This window comes from Rhipicephalus microplus, chromosome X (genome assembly GCF_043290135.1).
Source record: "Rhipicephalus microplus isolate Deutch F79 chromosome X, USDA_Rmic, whole genome shotgun sequence".
In the NCBI taxonomy this organism is placed as follows: domain Eukaryota; kingdom Metazoa; phylum Arthropoda; class Arachnida; order Ixodida; family Ixodidae; genus Rhipicephalus; species Rhipicephalus microplus.
Genome location: NC_134710.1, coordinates 322,425,267 through 322,450,926, shown reverse-complemented (window position 1 = coordinate 322,450,926; position 25,660 = coordinate 322,425,267). Strand labels below are relative to the sequence as shown.

Below are 25,660 nucleotides of genomic sequence, written 5' to 3'. Positions count from 1 at the left end.
AGAAATCAGTAGCCCGATCAAACTTTTTCAAGTAGAAAGACCAGCTAAATGGACCCATCACCTCGAAGGAAAAAAAAATGCGTACACAGATCAAAGCAGCTGCAATATGCACCATGGGTTTGATAGTCCACTCTCTTCTTATATTTCAAGGTCATTTTGTGATGCTTTTCTCAGTATTAGAGAAAGAGATCATATGTATCAAAATGTTTCATCCGTAACATACCACATACACGCGACGCCAATATTAAATTACTTTGAGCAAGTTGCGTGCTAAAAAGCTCGTGTTTTGGTGAGAGAGAAGAAAACCCTATTGCAATGGAAGCGGTACCACTGCGGTGTTTTTTGCTAGCCATTTGTTGTCGTGCGTGGTGTTGTGCGGGTAGTTAGTGCTGCTGTTAGATTTCAGTAGATTACATTGAGTTGTTTAACATTATAAATATGTACTACAACTATATAAATTGTGTTCAAGTGTTTATTCTAGAAATAATAAAAGTATACTAAGCTATAGGCCTCCGGTCCTTAAGAAGAGCACCATTACTTTAAGATTACAATGTTCCCACACCGGCAACCATGTTGCATACTTTCTTAATAATATTTTATTGTGTCCAAATACATAAAAAAGGCTGCATTAGACGATAATATTTATCATACACTCTCGCTCTCCTCCACTCTCCCATGAGCGGCCTTAGGTCCCCCATTCCTTATTAAAAGAATTTATCTGTCTATTATGATAACAGATTCATGTCACTGTTGTTGCTGAGTCTCGGCTGCATCGTGATTGCATCTATCCCGCAGTCGAAAGCGCTTCAATAAGTGACAAAAATGGAGTTCATCCTACTAAACGCTGTTCAGGGGGAAGCGATGAGAACTCTATTCCCAGAAAGTGTAGCGGAGTTATATGTAAATGCTCAGAAGCCAGCTATGGCAACACGCAAAGCGGCTCCATAAGAGAAAAGTTATACGTTTACAATAGCGCGTACATCCAGAACTGAATAAAGCAATCAGATTCGCTGCGATGTAGATTGTGAAAATCCAGCATTCTAACTATTACTATAGCACGTTTAAAAGGGAAAAAAACTGGGGAAAAAAGAAATGAAACCGATGATTGCTTATGTCGAAGAAAAGCGTCGGCTAGCAAACTCTGCCAAACAAAGCAAAACGCACCAGTGTCACCGGTGCCCGACGGGCTCGACGCGACGCCTTGTTCGATGAACAAATGAAAACCTATATTGGAGAAGCTACTTTATACCGCACCACTAATTTTTTATTTATATTTAGAAGCAGAGACCTGGTGCCAGTCGAGGAGCGACACACGGTCTTCAGCGTGCGCAAGGGGGTGACAGCTAGAGTGGCCGATATAAAAAAAGATAAAGAAGCCAATTTAGTTTCACTACAGGGAGCCAAGAAAACAAGGCGCCTAAGGCGGGTCGCGTCCATTGTGTCGACTCGTAGGCAGTTACGAAATGCCCCAGGGGCAAAGCGTGCCACGTGGTCGGAGCTGCGAGATGACGCTTTTTCTCGGAAGTTCTGACAGTTGTCTTCGCCGACCGATTCCGTCATTTTGCTCCTTTCTGACATGAATCCTGACGCTTCACTTAGCCTTCTTGCGCATTTATTTTTCCTCATTACAAATTCTTATGCCTATTTCGTACACTTCGTGTAAAAATGTTTTATTTGATATTTCGCGTCGTATCTAAAAAGTTTACCACGTTATCTTTTTATTTGACCTTCATTCATTTCTCCATCACAAAAAGAGCGTCGCATGTGGACGTTGACTAGTACAGACGAGGCATGCGCATGGCTGGTGGCGTGGCGATCCGAACTACTAGAGCCAAAGAACGCTGAAAAACGTAATTCTAGGACTTCAATTCAGCGACACAATTGACGTGCCACTGCATTTTTTTATAAAAAAAAGAGAGAGAGTTATGGTATGAAAAACTTTTTCAAACAAATTATTACGGAGTTGCCATTTTCGACTGGCTGTTTCGGAGCGCTCTAGAGCACTCTCGCGAATGACATTGTGTTCGGATGGTTAGAAGCGAGTGCTTGCTTAGCGTTGGGCTGGTTATTTTTCATTGCTCTCCTCTCTCGTCGTGCGCTCTGAGCTGTTCCGAGCTTTTTCGACGGAGCAGTGCGAGTACTTCCAGCCAGGTGATCACAAGCAGCGTGATGGTTATGACGGCGTCATATCAAGCAATCACTTCGTCTGGTATCTGTGCAGTTTTGTCAGCGTGTCAAAGAGAGGCTATTAAAGCGCTGAGTTAATGTCATCTTCTTTGTCAACCTACCCGAAGACCAGCGGAGAAATATTCGACGGTGATGACAATATAAGCCATGCCTGTGACCAGGGATTCACCAAGCTTAGCATTCCCTTCTTGACAGCTTGTTTCATCCGCGACTCGGCCATTTTGTTCGACCGTGAGAGAAGCTTCGGCTTGGCTTCGGCACGGCTTCTACTAGAAAACGAATTTTCGCTGTAGGTCTATGGTTCCTCCTGTTCCGGTTTTCCTCTGGCAACGAGTTTTATGTTCTACTAGAGCGTTTGTGCAACGCCTCAGAGTGAAAACTATGCCGGATCTGTTCATCTCTGAGCCGGAGGGCAGAGGCAACCAGTCGAAGACACCAAAAAATTTATACTTGCCTTGCGGAAGGTACTAGACGATAAATAAGATCTGGGCACCTTGAAAGCATATTGCGCTTACAGACAAGTTGCTGCTCCTATCGGGCGCACACGTTTTCAAGTGAACTTTAAAAAAGACTCAAGTATTTTTAGCGGAATCTCAACTTCACTGATATTTCGTACACAGGGCGTATACAAACACACTACGCTCGAAGTTTTCACTTTCCAGAAAGTAGGGTAACACGTAGTGATCAGAAGATGTAGGGCAAAAACATAATTGACGCGTAACACGTATTATTATTGCATTCTCGCGTCAACCTAAGAAGGACAGCGAAAATAAAAACTATGCTTTAAGCAGCGCTACAACAAGCGCATCTCTCCTTCGCCCTTCCTATTTATGCATAAAAGCGGCTTTCCGCGGAGCCACTTACCTGTCCATGGATATAGCTACCAACGTGTTGATGGAGGCACTGACTGCTACGCCTTGAAGGTACGACACTGTCTTGCACATGAACCAGCCAAGCATCCAAGCTGCGAAAAAAAAAGAAACAGATAACGGTAAGAGACGTGCGCACGCACGTGAGAGAAGCTTAAAAATGGCTCCTTTTTTCAATGAGATATATTTAGGTTGGGGACCAGATATGGGTTAGGCTACTCTTCATCTCCCAAAAGACAATTTGAGTCGTTAAGCTTTCAAATACGATGAAGCGATGGAGAATTCACGCAAGGACGATATCTATATACAAAAGCAATGTTCACACATCATAAGTAATTTCAAAGCGTGAACTACGATGATCATACGCAAGAAACACCCGAAACGCTCACACTTTGCGGAAAATTTTCATCCAGCTCTCTATATAGAAGGCGAGCATACAACAGTCACATGTCACTTGCCCACACTTTGAACACAGTTCTCGTGAAACGCAGGAAGCAACGTGAGTCATCTGCCCAGACGCATCTCGATGCGAGCGATAATTGGCAATGCGAACAGTATCTTCCCAATATTCTTGACTTTTCTAAAGACTGCAATAGTGCACGTGCAGTGATGTTTTCAAGAGTTTCTACTAACCATGGACCAAAAGCTTTTGCTACTAATAGCGCTTGTCTATCCAAACTATTGAGTTTTTTAAAACAAATAATAGAGAACAGCATAGTTTCTGCAATATAAAAGATGTTTTATGTCTTTTTCTTCCTATTGCTGTGTGCACGATGGGGCACAGTTCATTTCCCTAATACAATATAGGGAGCTTTTAGTGAATTATTGTTCCGATAGAATGGGTATATTTATCCGAAATAGGAGATTGCATTCCAGAATCAATATGATTTAATTGAAAGATCTGCACCCGGTTGGCACAAGAGTTTGGACAATCGGCCACATAGTTGATAAAACATTGTCCATCGCTTGCAGCGAGAGCTATAATAGATGTGCTGCATGTGCCATTCAATCAGGTGTGTTATATGCAGTGATTTTACAATAGGTTGAAAATGATTTCATGATGTAAATGTCCTAAATTTAGTAATAAATTTATCACAAAGGTTCCTTCTTTAGGTTTTCTGTAATAAAGACGCACTCAACCGAAGATTGATATATAGTTATGACTTTATAAATGAAGCTAGAATATATATATATATATATATATATATATATATATATATATATATATATATATATATATATATATATATATATATATATATATATATATATATATATATATATATATATGCAGAGAGTTGTCTTGCTTTAAGGAAGTTAGAGTTTCGCCCAAGGCTTAAGCTGTAAGCTGGAGCATTGACATCGTCATAGCAAAGCATTATGATATTTGCTGACGCATATTGTGCTTTATGTACTCAATAGCGGTCCACGACAAGTATAACTTCCCTGTACCCCATCTGGAGTGACTGTAGTCAAGAGTTTGTGCTGTTGTGCTGCTCATGAGAGACGAAGTTCGCAAATGCAATATGGACGACCGGTAATTTAAATATATGGCTCAGTTCCTCAGAATCATTGTAGTACAATCGTTTTCAGTGGAATGCAGGAGAGCAGAGTGGAGGAAAAGTCTGGCTCTGGTCTAATTTGGCATATATGACTAATAGGCGTCAATCGAGCGAAATAATTTAAAACTGGAGGCAATGTTCCTTTTCAATATATAAGTAAAGTATATACAACCAAAGCTTTGCGCTTGGAGGGCGTATCCAAGCGCCACCTTGAAATGCAACAGGAGCACGACAAGACGCTTGCAGTTTGCACAAGTGATGGCGTAAGCTGTATCGCTTATTCGTGGGGATAAAGAAATATCACAGAGCCAGGACATTTGCAAAGCTTTTTGGCAGCATCGCCAGAACCCCATATAAAGCGTTATCTGCTCGAGGAAACAGCCTTCCGTAGACTGACTTTCCATTAAACGTTCTCGCTCCCAAAAGCAACTGATTACCATAGTATGGTTATCGATTTCGTTACTTGGAAAATAATCAAGGAATGTAACAGTTGCGTGAATTTAAACTTGATGTTCCTCTAGGTGTGAGTTATAACCGTGCTTTGGCGGCCGTTTCCCTGCTCATCGTTCCGTCAGGCAAGGCAATGAGCAAACGGAATTACTACACCGTGAATCTCCCCACCTCACAACAACACTGAGTACCTCAGTAGAATGCAAAAGGAAAGTTAATTGTACAAAAGCACATTCTCTGGAATGGCAGACATCTGATTTTGGCGCCATCTCCCGGCGGAAGTAACGCCAGCCGGCCATAACTGAATGGTAATTAAGTGAGAAAATTGTATACCTCTTGAAAAAAGATAGTTATCAAAATGACTACGGGTTACATGAAACACAGAAAAACTATTACATTTTAGTAAAAACGCAGCGTCACACTACAAAGCGTGAGGCTTCCCAAGATAATTGAACACCGAGCACAGAAACACATGGGATCCTATTCTTCAAAATTAAACACTATAGAAAACCGCGCAGTTTGTAGTGCGACCCTGTAACTTCGCCAGATTGTTTAAATAAGTCTCTTCTGTTTAGAACTGGGAGTTGTTTTTATAACAAGCTTATTTCTTCAGATATATTTTTGTTACTTGTCATTCACTTATGGCACGCTGTCACTTCGGCCGACGAGAGATCGCGCTACGTGCAGATGTCGCCTAATCCTGGTCAAGGTAACACAATATTTTCGTTAAGAAATGAGAGACAGTAATGAAGTACTAGCAGTAAGAAAATTCATGTTTCAAGACAGTGGTCATGGCACATACAAGTTCTTAGAAATAAAATATCGATAAAGACATTTAGACATTTTTTGCTTTTACTGTCACGCAGTCAAAACTTGTAGAGCTCACTTAGACTCAGTAATAAAATTCATTTTAAGCTTTGGACTTACTCATACTCACACTCAGGAAACTTTTTATCAGCCGGACTCACTCAAACTCACACTCACGGCTCAATCCAAGTCTGAGTGAGTCCAAGTGAGTCGATTCATGAGTCTGTCATCCTAGAAGTAGCTTCTCCGACCGTGATGCCAATGCTTTTTAACACCATAATCTCACGTAATTTTAGCTCTTCATGGTGGCGTTTGACATGGTATTTTCGAAAACGAGTTTTGAGGGCATCCAAACCAGTGAGGTCATTTTTGCTGGAATATGTGACAGAATAAGATGCAATATTCAAGCTTTTTTTTTCAAAGAGAGAATGGGGCGAGATCAAGGAATTCCCTACGTTATTTACGCCTCTAATAAATAACTCATAAAACTGTGTATGAATGACACTGCTTTGGAATACCTGTGGGTATACGTGAGTATAGAAAGAGTGAGAAAGAGAGAGAGAGAGAGAGAGTAAATGTTCCGAGGTTAAACAAGCTTGGCTTGGTTGGCTACCCTACACTTGGGGATTAATAAAGAAGGAATAAGAAAAAGTAAAGAGATAGAAAGGAAGAGGAGTAAGAAAGAGATGGATAAATGGTCAGCTCCAGACTACACAGCACGGTCTCACGCGGTTATTTGACAAGCGCTCGTCCTTAGGAAACACAAGAGGGCTTTTGTGGCTTTGCGCGTATGGGAAACCGTCGGCCAAAGTCCCAGGTTCTTCTTTTTCGTAAGCGGTCATGAATCCAGCTGACGGAGCTTGGCTTCCATAATACGTCGTTCAGACTGGTATGCTGGGCAGTGGCATAAAATTCCATACGCGAGTATAAGTTTGAGTACAGGTAACGCTATAATTGTAATGCAGAAAATGAATAGATAAAACTTAGGTCGGCAAAATATGATAGCACTCACGCAGTTTAACTCAAGAAATATATTTTGCGCTTCGGACTCATTTGGACTCAGACTCGCCAAGCTTTTACTGAGCCGAACTCACTCGGACTTACAATCGCGATAATGTTTTTTTCCGCCAGCCTCACTCGAAATCAGACTCACAAAAATATTTCCCACCCGGACTCACTCAGGCTCACGGCTTGATCTGAGTGAATCCGAGTGAGCCGACACATGAGTGAGTTTGTCGACCAATGCACGCCGTCCAAGTTACCCAGTTGGTGTGCTAAAGTTTCAACCGAAGTGATACTCTTGACAGAAATGAAGGTAAATCTTCTTTGTTATACACCACTGGACAAAGACCTTTATATATTATACTGCTTGTATCTGGAATTAGGTCAACGGGTGAATTAGTTTTTCAGCTCTTTTAAAAGCATCAATTTCAGTTTTCTGCAACATGCTGTATCATGCAGCTTCACTTTTTTCCGTTTGGAAATAAAACGAAAAATAAAATGAAACATCCACAGCGCTGATGCTGGTTCCCACTAGAGTGTGACAACATCGCTGTACTCAAATACGCCTGGAACCAAACAAATTACCGCACCGCTCCGACGAATTAGTTACACTGGCTTCATAAAGCATTCATCCTGTCGGCACTGCTACATTTCTATTAGCTACGGGCTTCAGTTCTATCCTTACTGGAGGAAAGTATGAGACAGGCTTAAAACATCTTGCAAAATCTATGTTATGTTATCGCAAAAGACAGAACAGGCTATCGATTTGCTGGGCCGTGCCAACACAAAAAGTGACTCTAAGGCGGCAGCCACTTTGCAGCAAGGAGACATATCGTAATTATGAGCGAAAATAACCATCAAAAGGAAGAAATTCGTTCTCGGCGTTTTTGTAGAGAAACACTGCTTTTGGCAAAGTATTTTTGGGACTGTTTTTTTTTCATTCCTCCCACTCGTTGTTTTAAACATGAAAAAACCAACAACTATGCCAAAGCGGGCGTGCGAAAAAAAACTAAAGGAAAACTTTGAAGTATGCTTGAGAATTTCCTGATTTTTATATTCAGAGCACATTTATTGAAATTTACTTTAAAGTACTTTAAAATCGTGTAGAAGCCCCAGACACATTTCACGAGTTCGCTAGTCTCTCTTCTACGTTCGCACGATAATGCAGGTGCATGAGATGCGTGCCAGGTAGAACGCTTTGTACGCAATAGTGTATTTTTTATTAGACTAATGATATGGAGTGTTGCCTAAGTGTAAAAATCCGCAAACTTGTGCGTTGTGTGCGCTTCTTGCCTTGCAACGTCATCGCCAGTGCTATTTGAAGGTTATAACAGTGTTTCCAGCCCACGCGTGGCCTACGGCTTGCAAATGCTAAACGTGCCTTCATCAGTTTCTCCCATCGAATTAGTTTATGAATGTTACTGCAGTTTTTTTTTCTAGGGTAACTGGTGTGAATTACGTTAACGAAGTACCGTACATAAAAACACTTGTGTGGTGTCATGCAAGGTTGAGCAACAAACAAATGGTTATGGCTAGCCAAAGTTTGTAGTATTCAGGTTGATCAGCTGATATACTCGGTATCCACCGTGAACCAGTGCTTTGGGTGCTCTGATTTTCACTAGTTTGGCATGGGCTTGATGCCGTCTATAGCGGTTGCGTTTGCGTGGAGGTGAAATGCTGGAGGCCCGTCTATACAGTGCGACATACGTTAAAAGACCGCTGGGGGTTGAAATTATCTAGCACCCTCCCCTAACAGCGTCACCTGGGTCGACTTTGGAACTTAACTCACGTAAACCAACCAGCCTAAACATTGACCACCTACATTTATTGTATCAGGTGTGTACGCAGGCCGGGGTTTGTGCGAAGCGGATAAAGAGCATTCGCTACACCGAAAGGGCACAATGCTTCAGAGAGCATATATGAATTTCGTATTGGTGTATTCATATATATATATATATATTTCGATAACAACCGATGCACAGGTGAATGTCAGAAGAGATAAACTTCCATTGCTCGGAACAACTGTAGGAGCGTGAGCCGGGAGGGAACGGAAAAGACGGGCGTAGAGAAAGAAAGCAAGAGAGAAGGAAAATAATACGTGACTGAATGCACCTTTCAGAACAACTTTGCGCAGTCAGACACTTTCAGTGATCTCATGTCAAAATCTTCTCAAAAATAAATTGACAGATCCCACGTACAGTGAGAATTGATGATATGCGAAGACGAAAGGAGGAGGTTGATATGTCACCTTAACACCAGAACAACCTTGAGAGGTGGACGTAAACTAGGCCGTTCAAGACTGTCATGTCATGATTGTCATGCTTGCAAGTGTCATTTGTCTTTTTCGTCTATTCACCGTCACGTGATATCATATTTGATATATGTGGAGCTAGCGCACGGCTGCGAGCGCGCTATGAGCGTAGCATGCAGTCATGTTTTCCAAAACACGCATGCCCAGATAATCATGTTTGAACATGTCATTTACCTTCGTCGTTCATTCACGTCCCGTAATATCTAATTTGGTATATGTCAAGCTAGCGAGATGGCCGCAAGCGCATCATGAGCATGGCATGTCAAGTTCTTACATAACACGTATGCCATGATTATCATGTTTGCACCAGTCATATACCTTCGTCATTGATTGACATCACGTAACACCAACATCGATATATGTGAAGGCAGCAAAACGACCGCGAGCGCACAATGAGCGTAGAATGTATTCATAATCGAGATGACATGCATGCTCAGATTATCATGTTTGAACATGTCATTTAACTTCGTCGTCCATTCACCTCACGTAATAACAAATTTGGTAAATGTGAAGCTAGCAAAGCGTCCGCGAGCCCATCATGAGTGTGGCATATAGTCAAGTTGTTGCGCGACACGCATCTCACAATTGCCATGTTTGTCCCGGTCACATACATTCGTCATGCATTCACGTCCCGTAACATGAAATTTAGTATATGTGAAGCTATCGAAACGGCCGTCAGTGCATGATGAGTGTGCCATGTAGTCATGGTGTTACATGACACGCATGTTACGATTATCAAGTTCCGACGCCTGATTTACTTTCATCGTCTGTTGGCGTTACGTAATACTAAATTTAGTATATGCGAAGGTAGCGAAATGGCCGTGAGTGCATTATGAGTGTGGCTTGTGGTCACGTTGTGACATGAAACGCCTGCCATGATTTTCTTGTTAGGGTCTGTTGCTTGTGTTCACCATGCAGTCATGCCATACCCTGCTAGTTTTGCAACATCTCATATAAACTAAACCACTGCAAAAGCACCAAGACCAAAAAATGCAAATCATGCCATAATCTCATACATGTCATGATGTTCATGTTCTGACTAATCACTTGTGTGCGTCATACAGTCATGTTATGTCATACCAATTTCGGCATCAATGTCATTATCGAAACGACCAGGAGAGCTAAAAGTAGTAGACGGATGGACAGACAGACAGACAGACACCAGATAGATAGATAGATAGATAGATAGATAGATAGATAGATAGATAGATAGATAGATAGATAGATAGATAGATAGATAGATAGATAGATAGATAGATAGATAGATAGATTACGCTAAAAGTCGCCGAAGTTCGCTAAAAAATGTTTCGCATTTAAAGCAAAAAAAGATCATTCACTGCCTTGTAAGCCGATAATAGCGAGTTTTATTATAGCGGGAAGCAGTATACGCACAAATTTCGCGTTTGCGTTAACATTGCGTGCTCCAAGTTGTGCATGTGCATAACTTTGAAGTTGCCCAGACTTTAAGCACGAACGCTATTTCTATAATATATATAGCTATAGCGTTCAAGGTTAACGCGCGCAAGAGATCCTGTACGTAGGCACAAAATGGCGGTGCCGGATGACCCAAGGGCCGTCCACTTCGAAATCTTATAGTCGTCAGCACGCATTGTTGAAATTAATTCCAAAAAACTGCTCGTAATTGAACAGGGCGTAGCCAGAAATCATCTCGATGGGGCAACTTCTTGATTTTGGGCCGGGCTTACCTTTAACATGGTCATTTTTAACTCTCTATGCTTGGGAAGATGGGGGGGGGGGGGGGGGCTCGGGCCTAGTGTGCTACTCCCTGAACACGCCACTGTATTTGATTTAAGTTTGAGTAATGAGGCATCCCCAGCTGTATAGTGCCGATAGAAGAGCTATGTTTTTGAGATACTTAGTGGGTTTGGGGTAGAGAAGGCTTAATAAAACATGTATACAAGGTTCTTTCACGTTTTCGGTAGCCACACAGAGATGGCAACAAGCACACCAATTGGCAGGTCACGCGTTCCGCTTTAGCGTTAGTGCTGAGACGCATGCAAACGCTATCGCACGCGTTTTCCGACATACTCAAAATTCGCTATTAGAGACACCGGTGTTTCGGTGAAGTGGTTACCATCAAATTGGAGGTTAATGCTGTCGCCACAGCCACCAAGGTCTCAATTGTCACAATTTCTCATATCGAGGATAGCGGTACGTTAAGCTAGTGGTCTTCACTCCACTTCTATAGAAGTGGAGCAAAGTGGAGCACTGCATACGTCTACTGGCGTATGCGATGCTGCCGGTCATCAGAGCCACATAACATCTTGCGAGAAGCCGCTACGACCATAACCAGAAGAGTAGACATACCTCGCGTTGGTTCAGAGTAACAACAGAAGGTAGATTATTTTGTGCCCGTCGATGGTGCACCTCATTTGTGGTGCATTTAATTAATCTAACCAGTGAGCATGCCAAATGGTATTACATTTGCACCGTTTAGAGCAGCAGCTGCCTCACAGCGCCTGCCCTAATAGAAGAAATATAACGCATTCAATTGCCATCATCAGGCCCGTAGCTAGGATTTATTTTTTGGTGCTAGGTTAGGGGGGGGGGGGAGTGCATTCGTTAAAGGTGTTCAAAAACACCTTTTTTTATTAGTTGTCATAGCTAACACGACGCTCTTTATCTAAATTTTGGGAAAGAATGGGGCCTATCTTCTGCCACCCATGCTGCTATGGGCCTGGTCGTCATTATGGAATGTTTTAGCAGCTTTTGTATGCGTCATTTGGTAGGTGAATATACATTGTGAAATCTTTTTTTTTTTCGGTCGTCAATTCCGCTGGATTTCTACATAATCTAGTCTCAAGATTCATGCACGAGCGACTACTATGCTTGCACTTGGTTCCCGCAAAAGGAAGGGTGTGTGAACCACAAGATTGTGTCAGAAGTAACAAAAATATTCTTGGAAGGGTATTGATGCTACACTCAAATTAAAATCAAATTGAACTAGACTTTATTTTTTCTCAGTAAGAAAAAGTTGGTGGCGAAATTGAAGCTACGCAGAGAATTGAACTTGAACAAGCTCGTGCTCCCCTGTGTAACAATTTCACTGTAAGCAGCACTGTCGATTGAATGAAAACACAGTAAATAATCGGATGTATATGTTCACTTACGAGTGGCGTATGTATGGTGCGTGGGTAGTATGATACGCATAATTTCAGTGAGTTGCTCAGTGTCAAAAATTACATACGGGACGTCTGCATCTGCCTACAGCAAAGTAAGCTATAAATATTTGTTTGCTGTGTTGTCAATTCATCCAATATTTATAATACCTCAGCCTCATTCATTCTTTGGGAAACATAGCTTGCATTTAAGCCGCAAATGTATGTGAATAGAAAACGTAACTAGTGGCTCCAAATTTTTTTATCACCAATACATTGCCTCGTTATCCTCATGGTCAACTCCTGCAAAGTGGTTCGAGTGAATAATTTCTGAGGCAGAAATAAGAGAAAACTGAGTGACAGAAAATAAAAATGAAAGCTGACTCTACGAAAGACTTAGATGAGCAGTGGAAATTTTCAAGACAAAACTTAGAATGAGGGTCACTTTCAGGAGATGCGTCGTACTGAGTCTCACGATGGTATAGCGTATCGAGAACAGTAAACACTAATCTTTCGATGGTACGATAGCAGAGTAGGTACCAGGTTAGTTTTCGCAGCAGACGTATTTACCGTTTCATTGTTCTTCCATGAACTTTAGCAACCTAATTATGCTCACCTACTCATAAACTGGCCGACTCCCCTCCTGATGGCAACAGCGGTAACATTAGAACATCAGCAACTGCAAGGGCTCTTGAGCGATAGCCCGACCACATTCAGGAACATCAAACATTGTGGAGTAAAGAGATGCAAGTACCCGCCAGGAAGGCTGTTACTTGGAGGTTACTGCAGACACACGCTATTCCCAGCCCGGCTATCCTACGCCTCTGCTACCGGAGCATGCGGCAAATGCTTCGGGAATGTGCCGGAGAAGATAAAATTATGATGCCGATCACTTTACTGTGCACTTTAGACAGGAACAAATTCCTGGCTTGATAATTATTTGCCTGAAAATAATTTCGCCAATAATAACGAAGTAGCTATGGACAAAAATGAATTAATGCTGAAGAGCGAGGAAAATTTAAAGGAAATATGCGAGCAAGATGCGAGAAAAAGCCCACAAATGTTCTAGCACCGAACCATGGGGCACGCCATTCCCTAATTAACGGGGAGTTATAGCCACTTCTAGTAAAAAATTTTATTGAAGAATTCAATTTAAATCGGGAGGGTAAATTGTAACCTGGGTCGCTTTTGGTTGTAAAGTAAATCTGTATTGCATGCACGGTGAAATGCTTTCGCAAAACGTTTAAAAATGCAGCCGACAGGATATGAGTTATAGGGGGTGTGTCTCAATTTTTGCTTAAATATATAGCTAGCTATTTCACCAGGAAAATGATTCAGTGTTAGTAGGTATGTGTTGGACTGGTGTAAAGGGTGCCTTCGTCGAGAAAGTTAATGATATTTGATAATGTTATGTGGCCACTCACTTTAAAATATTTTCACTGGAGAGAGAGAGAGGGGTGTAGTGGCGTAGTTAGCTGACGGGCGCTTTCTGACTTCTTCAAAATGCGGGAGTGGGACGATTCTTTGAGAAAGATCAAGGAGTATGACAGTTATGCAAAGAATTAGTTGCTTTTTTGAAATATCTTTAGTAGTTTCAAACATAAAAGCACTATATAAAAATTACATTTCACACTTTTCAAAGCGCCATCGCACTTTGAATGTATTCGAGTTGACAAAAATTTTAGCAGGAACACCATGCTACAATTATGTATACGCAAAAGCTGCTCAAGCTTGTGTTTATTGAGAATTTTAGAGGAAAAAATAGCCACAAAAAACCAAAAGGTTTTTCGTTGTTGTTTCATAACACTCTTCATTCTGCATACTGCTTCGAAGAATGTGTCCGGAACCTCAAAGTTAGAGAACTGAAATATTTTCAAGCTACCTTCACAATTTTTTTCGTCGTGGCAGGTATCTTAAAATAGTGCTAATATCTAGGGTTTTACGCCCTAAGACCACGATATGATGAAAAGAGACGCTGAAGTTGAGGGCTCTGGAAATTTCGACCATCTGGTGTTCCTTAAGATGCACTGATATCGCACAGTACACGGGCCTCTACTATATCGCATCCATCGAAGTATGACCTCCGCGACCGGAATCAAACTCGCGGCCTTTGGGTGAGCAGTCGAGAATCACAGCCACGGCTCCATCGAGTGGGACAGGCACCTTAAGACGGGTCAAGATATCATTTGCGACAGTTTCTAACAAAGTGAAGTAAATTAACATTTTATTCATTTGAGACGGGTGCTCAGGTAGTTTGAAAAATTTTCAGGCCTTCCAGCGAAACTTCCGTTCCTACTTTGAGATTTCTCAAAAGTAGTAGCTAAAAATTACTGGAAGTATGGAAATGTCTGACAAGTTTTGCCACAGAATCGAAACCGAAGCTCGAGAAATAGCAACTGGCACACCTTTCCCAAATGTCCACAATAAGCGAGTGTGGTTGTACCACCCGTCGATCGACTTATTTACATGATTGTTTCGTTTCCGTGTGAGATGACTGCATATATGGCGCACACACGTTAAATAATTCATAACTAACACAACGGCAATCACCGTCATAAACAGGGGCGCCAGTATGGTCGTCTGCTAGTTGCGCTCCTCAGAGCTTCGGCCTTTGTTTTGAACGTGAATGTGGTTGAAATCAATTGCGCCGCAACAATTACCAAGGCCCGCAGCCAAGGAGGGTGCTCTCTTGATAGAAGGGGTGGGTTGTTTTAGTGAGGATAAATAATGACAAGTAGTATTTTTCAAAACCTTCAACAAGTGCCCCGCCACCCCCCCCCCCCCCCCAAAAAAAAAAGAGGGCTGCTACAGACCTATAACTACCAGAGGCCTAGTTTTCAAAGTCTCCTAGCAGCAATGGCCTTTCCGCAGGAATCACGGCAATTCTCTTATTTGAGCCAACCGCCTGCCTTCGCAAATAAAAGTGGATGGTATATTTTATTTATTTACTATTGTAATTGTTGTGTCTGTAGTCTTCTTTAGATGTCTCCCATTATAGCCAAAAGTGATTTGCAAGACAGCGACAAAATATTAAAATTTCTTTTTTTAATCGTCTTCGGATGCATGTTCTGGATGAGACTGTTTTAAACATTCTTACAACTCTAGCTGAAGACATATGCTGCTTCTCTTCGCTTCCGTTGGGACTACATATATATATTTTCTTGTTCCTAATACTTTGGTACCTTCACGTTCAGGGGGGGGGGGGGGGGCGATTGGCGACGCAGCGCGAAGCCCCATCGTGAGTTTAATAAGAAACGGTACAGTCTATTCCGACTACATCTAACTCGGTTAAATTGCATTATCCTTTCTACCCAAGTCTTTTTAGAGCAGGACAATCCTTCAATATTAACGTACTGAAAAATTTGTCGATACATCAAATAGAGAAGTCCAGAACACTTGGAATATGGAATATCGGGCCGTGCGACACGCCTCTCAAAGTTCGCCTTTCCTATCGGAAGGGGACTTTCCCGCCGTTATAGCTCGCCCGTGTAGATCACCGCTATTATACGGGAACATGAATGCTGCAAGGCATCGCGGTCTGATGCTGCGTTCTGTGGAGCAACCGGTCGCTGGTTCGAGTTCTCAGAAAGATGCTTCGCATTTTTTGTCCTCTGATTTAATTTTCTTTGTGCCTTTCACACAGACACACACACACATACACACACACACACACACACACACACACACACACACACACACACACACACATATATATATATATATATATATATATATATATATATATACATATATATATATATATATATATATATATATATATATATATATTTATATATATATACCAGCGCAACATGATGGCTATGGCAAAAGTCCGCCGAAAGTATCCGTACAATTGCTGTCGCAGTAAACCTAAACACTTCCCAGCGTATTGGCGTAATCTGTCTTGTTTGCACTATCGGAAATCACAGCCGTGAAGAAAACTTGCTGAAGGAAGATTGCGTCAAAAGAGCTATAAATGTGCTCTACTGAATTGTACAAAATAGCGAACTAATTTTGTTTTTTCAGTGAGTTAGGAATTTTCTGCATCGACACTGCTTTGATTTCGTGCGTCAAAGTTACGATCTGAGTACGGAACACACCATGCAGTGCAGGGAAATAGAATGGCAGGAACATTATAGAAGCCCTGAGGAACTTAGATCTAAAGAAGTCAAGTCCCCTTCAAATATATCCTGATTCTTTTTCGCCAACATTAAACGTGACGCTAAAACTTAGTACGTGATTACGCACAGTGGCCACAATATAATACGGACCACCGGAAAACGTGCGAAATTTACCGTCTGCACCGTCTATGGCAAGCCATCTGCTATGAAGAACGTAGATGTGGCGGGTACTTAGCGGAGCAAAGCTCTCTATAAAAGACGGCTTGCTGATAGATAACCTCAAGAGCCATCCAACTTTTTTCTTTCATTTTTCTGTGCTGCCTCTGCCATTTTTGTAGGGGTTTGTTAGGGCCCGTAACAACTGGTATCGCCAGAACGAAAGCCGCCGAAATCAGAAAGTGTCTGGCCACTTTTTAGCTAGGACAAGCGCGAATGCAACGTGGAACGATCTCGCGTGATCCGTATTATTTTATGGTCGACTGTAGTTCACCTTCGTTGTTATTTTATGAGCACATACATCCCCTTGAAAAGGCAACGTTGGTATTGCAGTGGTGACCAGCAGCGCAACACGCTAACAATTTGGCAACCAACACGCATCATTGTGGAGTTCCTAACTGCGTGTGAGGCATCACTTGCAAGCTTCATGAACGAAGCTGAAAGCAGCTGTGCTCTGTCTCTCCCAGCAGAAATAAGGAACGAAGCACTGTTTTTTCTTATACCCGCACGCTGCATCGTAATCCTAAAGCTTGTGGTTGTGTCAAAATTCACATGCTTGAGTGCGAATCAACTGAATAAGCGTCTACATTTACAATGAATATCACAAAACCGAAGCGTGGCTTTGCATGTTGGATTGGGTAGTAGCGTGTTCGCAGCTTGATGCACACTTCAGCTGTATGTCGCAACCAACGTACACAGCCTCCAATCGACTAATAGTAATGCAGTTGAAGGGTGAGTGTCCGGAGGTATAGTTTAGGAGAAAAGTTGTCGAATGCTTTGTTTGAAAATGCCTCCTACATTTAGTTTAGTGCAAGCGCACGTGGTTATATATATAAGTGATAAACATAGCGCCCCCCACCTCGAAGTGAGTGACATAGCTTATAGGCAGAGTATACACAGCACACCGACAAATTATGTTGGGATGCTTACTCAGTGTAGCGGGCAGTGCATGTAACGTGACATATTTGAAAAGCCAAGTTTTAGCTCAATCATAACTAGTATGGGTATAATGCACGAGACAATATGTTGTTAGCGATGAATATTCATCTACAGAGCTTGAAAAGACGTGCGAATGGGCTTGCCGGTGGTGATACACATGGCGAAACTTGTAGCAAACAATGAAGCATAAGGGTGAAGAAAGTGAAGACAGAATTATGTGTTTTCCTGCATTCACTTTCTTTGCATCGTCTTCTTTTGACTTGCTTCGTCAATTACTTCCACAGTGTGCTATACAAGTTTCGTTATGAAGCCCACTGACATTAGCACAATAAATATTCACATGGCGGTTGAATAGCACCCTAAAAGCTTCTCACGCCATTATTGCACTTAGACGCCATGCTCATAGAAGTTAACGATAAGTGTTGTGGGTTCAGCACCATCTTTGTCTTGTGCCGGCAGAGGCTGGTAGACATTTCGCAGTGCTGGTGCACACTATACTCGCCTACTGTTCTTCTTGTGCGACCAACCTCCCGCAACCCAGAACAGCCCGGGAGCCACCTTCTTTTTAATAAAACTTATTCATGCATAGCTTCGTAATACTGGAAGCACTGGTGCAATCGCAGCCGGCCTTCTGACATTATCTATTTTTGTTTTTTTGGAACGACTGTTGCAGGTCCTTATTCGAGGTCGACATCAACAGCGTTATTGGGATTCCTGCATGCCACAACACTGGACGCATGGCTTCAGTATGGTTGCTGTGGAATGTATACGTACATACGCTTTCATTTCCTCCGTTCTCCCGCTCATCATTCATCACTGTACGTTTGTTCTCCATTCATCTTGTCCATGACAAAGTAGTATGCTTGAATACCCAGGAAAACCTCTCTGGATTTACTCTAACTAGTATTGCACTTCCTTATTGTTGAATGAGCAGATTGATTGACACGAACAGCGTCGATAAATTTCGCACGTATACGTCAAACATAATACGGCTGAACGGCCACGCGACCATGCATCGGGCTCGAGTTCTCATGTATAGCGGCCCATGTAAGGGCTTCATACAACTTTCGGTGCGTGATACCAAGATGACCTCATAAGTGGTATGCACTATGAGTGATTCAGAAAAGTGAAAGTCATCTACGTGAAGACTTCGCATATTTGCATACTTTTCTTGAGTCATTCTGGTAGTCCCAGTCGGCTGTCACGAAATCAACTGCACGCCGAATGAAAACAGGAAGGCCAATTACACTTGATGTGACCTGTAGATAGCGTACTGGAGACATAGTTACAGTGATATGCGTTTTAAAAGTGGCCGCGCCTGATATTGAAAATGTAGAGTTCGCGGTGTTGCAGCGCAAGGGCGACTGAGAGGCCGAATTCCGAAACCTTTTCGTTCATTAGGGATCTTTTCCGTGGGCCAGCAGGCCTCGCTATTGGTGCGCCAAGGTTAGCGATCGGCTGAAAGCTTCTCTTTCGAGCAATTCAAAAGTAGCAAGCTTTTGCGAATGTTGGTGCTACGGTCCGAGTTTAACAAAACCACGTTCCGATGATAACACAAGCCCAAGTGGGAAGGTCGCAACATGTTTGCTCCACCTTGAATACTATAAGTTGATTCAGTGCTATTGCACTTAGTCTACACGGAAATGCTACCATTGTCTGTGATCAAAACCCATGCTTCAAGCTAATTAATCTGTGAAACACGATTGCTGTATATATCTTGCCTTCTATAGAAATTTCACTCATTGAAGTTACTACTGCGGCTAACTTGGACAAGGTCCTTCTGGTATTCGGTAAAGAATTTCACACTGCTTCCTAAATATTTACGATTTACCGCAGAGAAACCGACAAATAAATAATATAATGCAGTTCGGGAGCTTACAGCATCCTTCTGGATCGAGATCTGTTCGCTCAAGTGATGAAGCCGAGTAGTGTTTTTCTGTGATCTCTAAACCCTCGAACTTGTTTCAGAAGACAAAAACTTTCGACCACTTTAAACTTCGCGAACACGCACATTAAAAAGTATATTAAAAAGAAAGCGAAGAAGCTTTACAAGAACGATGTTTCTTTCTGCGTTGAATTCCGTAAAACGGCTTACGCGTTTTTGCGAGGGATTTATTTTTGGGTGCGCGTTACATAAAGTCTTTGTTCAACTTCAGTTCCTCGTCAGCTTAAGAGGGTATTACGTTCCTATGGGACAGACGACTCTCAAGACCCCGCACCTCCCACGTTTCAGAAACTTGAAGTGAGCCAGAAAAATGTCAGTGTATGGCATTTGGCTGAAACTGTTTTCTTTTTCGGAGAAGTATACCCCAAGTTTGTACATATTTGCGTTACTAACATAAAAGACGCTAAAAAAAAGAAAAGGTGAGGAGATCGATAAGACGCAGAAACACGGACACGCACAAAAAAAAACAATGAAAGTGCTCTCGGATGAGAAATCGATATGCTTTCGATCATGCCCGACAAGATGAGAGCGCCGAAAGCAGTGTATTTATCGCTTGCAATATCAAAACAGATACAATCTCTCGTCTACCTAAGTGGCGGCATGGTTAGTCTTTATTCTACAACCTCTAAAAAGGCGACAGATCTGCCCACCATTCCGCGCAATCAATGCTTTATTTTCGACGAACAAAAGCCACCCAACCAAGTGATACGAGAAACGCATTTTTTTCTTGCGTAATAAAACTTACTGCTGGGTTTATGAAGTGGTTCACGTTAACTTTATACAGTTTATACGTGGGTCTGTCGTCGTGACTGTTACCACATCCTGCCCTATATTACAAAAATTCACTCACATTGGTCACTTAGAATGCCGCTACACAAAGCCGGCCTCATTTTTGAAGAGGGGTGAAATTGCTTCAGGTTGGTGTGCTTAGATTTTGATTGATACGTGGGGTTTAACTTCCCCAAACCCCCATACGATTATGAGAGACATTGTAGAGGAGGGCTCTGGAAATTTCGACCATCTGGGGTTCTTTAACGTGCACCCAAATCTGAGCACACGGGCCTACAACATTTCCGCCTCCATCGGAAATGCAGCCGCCGCAGCCGGGATTCGATCCCGCGACCTGCGAGCAAGCCTCCGAGTACCTTATTCACTAGACCACCTCGGCGGGGCTTGTTTAGATTTAGGTGCACGCTCACAAACCTCAGGTGACCAACATTTTCGAAATTCGTCACTACGGTGCTCTAATAACCATACCTTGGTTTCGTGACATTTATTCCCAACAGTTGCTTTCGAACGCTGTTGGTATTAAAATACCATTTTCAGTATAGATAATAAACGAACGGTTTGCGCTTATTTATTTGTTGTAAGAATTTTAACTGCGTAACTAAAGCTTGAATCTCCGACTTTTCTCCTTCTCTTCATTTCTCAGGTGGTGTTAAAGCACTCGCTGAACGTACTTGCAGGATATATAAAGGAGTGTATTATACAAATGCTTTATTTGTACTGAAGCTGTGCATAACGACGCCTCACTTAAAATTCATATTATAGTGTAATTTGCAGTTGGCTATTATGAGTCATGTTGCAGTGTGCAGCAACATAGGTGGTTATTAATTTATCGCTTACGGTTCTATAGGACAGATTTTAGGCACATAGAGAGAGAAAACTATTAGGTCTGATAGAGCAAGGCTTATTGCATAATAACGGACCTTGTGCACTCTACATTATGGGGGAATGCAACTTCAAATAATAAAAAGATCAAAAACTGGCTACAATAAGGCAATTAGCACTGATGTCTGCTGGAGCCGAGACTGGCACAATTCTCTTTCGCCGCGAGGTGGCACTTGTCGACGTTGCAAGGGACGTTGCAAGGGACGAGGTGGACGTTGTCAACGTTAAGCGGGTAGACTTAACTAGAAGGAGGTTATCTGATTGGTGGCTAAAGTCAAGGCACGAGTGAAAATTAAACTCTTCACTGCAAAGTACGAATCCTCAAACTCACTTTTTAGGGGAAAAAATTAAATATAGTTTTTGGTTCATTAGGTATTACAGCTTGGTGGCGCTAGCCATCGCCCGATCTAAAGGGTACAGCCATATCCATCCATTCCTCCAGGGAGTTAGTTGTTTAGAGGACTTTTTTTCTCTGTGCACCAAAACAAGGAGAATATTCGCAATCGTCTGTCTAAGCGCACACCGTTTTGAAATGATCATCATTCTGACGAAACAAGAGCAGGCGTTACTGAATGGCTCTGTGGTCTGTAAGGATACTACAATGCAGTTACATCACTTCACTGTAAGACACGTGCGGACCAATGTTTTAGCTGAAGAACCACGTGGGTAGAAAGGGAGAAGGAAAAGCCACAATAAATATAGCGCGGTTTTGCAACGGAAAGCAACATTTCTATTATTCATTTTAATTGCTATCAGAAGACCGCTGACGCAGACGGAAGCACGCCCATAATGTCGTGCTCATCAATGCAGAGGCACAGTGACAGAGCTATAAGTCTTTAGGCTTGACACCTCGTAAAAGATTGCGAAAAAGTTGTACGGTATCTACCAAGTGCATATGCTGGGGTAATAATTTTTAACGGTCGACATTGTCTTTATTTTCGCTCTTTATTATTATTCATCGTGGCACAGCGACTACAACGCCGTAGTCGTTTTCCTGGTGAGTTACCAGAAAGACGCTTGGAGAACATCAAGATCACATCATTTTCTCCCTGGTTTATAACCTCATTAATGCTTGGCAGACTGAACAGCGACACGGCAGTTTCAATTTTTTAAATTCAATTTTATTGAAAAGGCGCAATAAAGAAGCATTGCTCCTAAAACGAAAACTACCAGTTGGATCTAATACAGATAATTATTTTCATGTATTGAAAGTACAGAGAACAGTGGACTTGTGCATAAATATTATGAAAATAAAGTAGACACACTGGCGGCAAATGAATTGAACGTGGGCGCAGAGAGAAAATAACACAAAAGAATAAATGAAAAGAAAAGAATTTACAGGTAACCGATGGCAGCGTAAAAAATGTGTGGTCGCAAGAATGAGTAAAAGAATCAAAGTTCGCGCGTAATTCTAAGAAGTCATAAGATACTGTCAAAAAGTAGTGGTGAAAGATATACTAGAAAAAATTGCGACTTGCGTTGTACCAAGCGAGGCCGGTTAGAGTAAATGTTACCAGATGCCTTTCCAAACTCCTTTTGCGAATAAAAAAAAAAATTAGCCAGCATGCTACGTTCATGCGTGCGTCAGAGCTCTTAAAATTGAAAAGTTTGATTCTTATCTGGTTTTATTATACAATGTAGTTTTTAACAATAAATAAGTAGGCCTTTTGTCTTAGGGGTTTCGGCAAATTGGCCCGGAAACCTCAGGGGGGTGTCTCCAGGCAAGTTTCTATTTTGTAGTTTTTCCAGTCTGTCTAGTGTACCAATAAAGTAGCCCTTTATTGCAAATATATCATTTCTATGCCTGGACACTTCTTATGAAGTGTCAACTTTTTTTCTGAGCCACCATATATACTAGAAAAGAAAAAAAAGAAAAAAAAGAAAGCGAAAGCTTTGTAGATATTTTTCAGCAATACCTGGGCAGGTGAAAACGACAATTTTAGACTTCTTTATATATTTTTATTAGGTAATTTATTCTCACAATTTTCGTACAAAGATTGTAGTGAAATATTTGGTCACTGCGTTTAAAATATTTATTCTGCATCCGCAGACATTCTAAGCTGACAAAACAGCTGAGCTGCGACAGTGACTAAAAGAATTTTGTGAATTATTTTTTCAGTTGCATTGGGACAAATGAAAGAATGTTAGCTTTTTTTCTAAAAAATTCATTGCTACTCGAGATTTTAAAAAAGTGATCACTAGTATTATTTTCAGATGGATTAATCCCGTGAATAAAACCAAACCGAAGAGATGCGCTACTGCCATACTCATGGAGAAATCCGGAATGAGATACCACCATTATATGAACCATCGATCTACAACGTTTAATCAGTGTGCTGGCGGCATTCGCGATTACAGCACGCGTCGCACCCGTAGGTCAAAGAATACAAATGCGCTAACATCGCTGCAACCATCATCCGGAATTGTGACGTCATAGTGGTGGTCCGCAAGTTGCGCTAATCGGCATTTCATCACGTTTTTACCGGTCAGTTCAGTGAATTCGCCTTACTGTGCAATGATTGCTAGAGGCCCCTTTTTTGAAAATTTCAATGCATCAACAGGCTCCTCGCAGAAACAACTCAATTTTTTTTTTCATATGACACTACCACACGTCTGACTGATTGAAACAATTATTATTATAGTTACTACAACTTTTGGCGTAAAGATTCTCTCCAGTCGTTGGAAGAAGTCTGGCATTACATAAAAATAATTTTAAAGGCCGAGAAAAAATATCGCGTTTACCTTGTTTGTTTTTTTTTTTTTTGAACACCCGGCAAAGATGGAGTATTTTACCGAGAACGTAACTCTATTAAACTAGTATTTACGCATTTATAGTCCACTGAAATTGTGTCTCCACAGGGAAAGGGCAAGAACAATTGGACCTGCGACTTTAGCAGAACAACGTCTTTCAACGCGAAGGGCAAGTTTATTCCAAAAGAAAATGGTTCACAGTACTCGTGTTGTGGACCGACGTGTGAAGATGAACCCCCGAAAGTAAACATGAAAGCGTATAGGTATGCACTTATACCTTATGAATTGTCAATCAGCCACTACCTACGCTTTAACTCATAGCCGATTGCTCCCACGCGATCGACGCGGACTGGGTCATAAGGTGAAGAAACAAAAAGCGACGCGGCACCAGTGTCACAATTATGCACGTTGTACGACTAATTTCAACCTTGTCACTGGTTTCAGGGAACCGAATGAGATCGAAAGGCCAAGCAGCCAGCGCGTGGGGGGCTTATTCCGGGGTGACTCTCTCGCATGTAACATGCATGGCAATTCGCGGGAAGCTCCAACGGAGACGAGTGACGAGCAGAGGTGGCTTTCAGAGTTCCCACGCAGTAACCACTACACGCAATTGGCTTCTCCTTCCAGCATCATTGCTTTCTCTCCTTCTTTTTCCTTGTCATTCTCGGCCGTATCGTGAATAATTCATCTGGCCGGCCGGGAATCGTTTGTCGCCCTCGACACGGTACATATACGCCGAAAGGAGAAACAAGAGCCTCCAGAGTTTGTGGCATCTGTCGCTTCCTTCATATTCGTTGCCACGCCACTTCTTTTTTTTTCGTTCTCTCTCTCTCTTTACTCATTCTGCGCCCACTGTACCTTTATGTCCTACACAGCGCGTCCTTCCCTATTGGTGTTGTCGGTCGACAGTTTGCGTCGTTGAATGCTGGGCGACAAATGCGTCTCCAGGGTACCGATGGTGCCGGCGGAGGAGTTTTTTTTTTCGTTGATCTTTGAATTGCAATTGAAGTGGAGTTTGAAGCAGCGTTGCGCTTCCTTTTTTTTTGCCAGAAGTACGCGCAATTAAAATCTGAGGTGACTAAAGTCAATTGAAAGGCGGAAGAGTTGTTGTTTTGTTTCTGTCTCTCTTTCTTGTTTTTCTTTTTGTTCCTGCGAGGATGAGTCTTTTAGCACTCTGGCTCTTTCGCCTCTCCTTTATTACGAACAAGGACATGACTGCAATCATATGAGCTGTCGAGTGCTTTCTAATGAGTTCTTTTTCTGTTCTTTTCTTCGATACAAGTTTTTTCAGCTCGAAAGTCCTTTCAAGACGGAACCCATTACATCATTCATCAGGGTGGGCGGGCATGTTGTTGCCCGAAAAAAAATCCTCCCTTTCCAGTGAGAGTTCAAAGTGCATGAGGTTTGAAAAATTATGTTCAAAAGGGGGAAGAGTTCAGTAAGAATACTCGGGCGCTTTCCATTGAGCTACATAAAGGGGCACGTCAAAAGGTGAATATGCATCCACTATATGCTCCTCCGCAATTTCGAAGACGTGGACGACGGACACACACAAAAAAATTTAAGTTTAAAAGCCTATATTTCAGAGAGTAACTGTCGTACTGAGTGTTAAATCATGTCAGGGTTGTACAATGTCTAGCAGCGTTAGCGTGCTTAGCTGCAAAATGAGATCAATGCGAAACGCTAAGTTTCCACTTTGGTGTAGACGTG

The 25,660-nt window shown here is 42.0% G+C and overlaps 1 protein-coding gene across 1 annotated transcript in view; it reads right to left on the bottom strand.

Annotated features, from left to right (window-relative positions):
• The window catches only part of LOC119162083 (neuropeptide SIFamide receptor), a 323,575-nt gene that overhangs the window by 24,916 nt on the left and 272,999 nt on the right, over positions 1-25,660 (bottom strand). Inside the window, exon 2 of the mRNA XM_075879596.1 lies at positions 3,052-3,151. Within this exon, the coding sequence (XP_075735711.1) occupies positions 3,052-3,151 (100 nt within the window). The remainder of the gene's footprint in view (positions 1-3,051; positions 3,152-25,660) is intronic.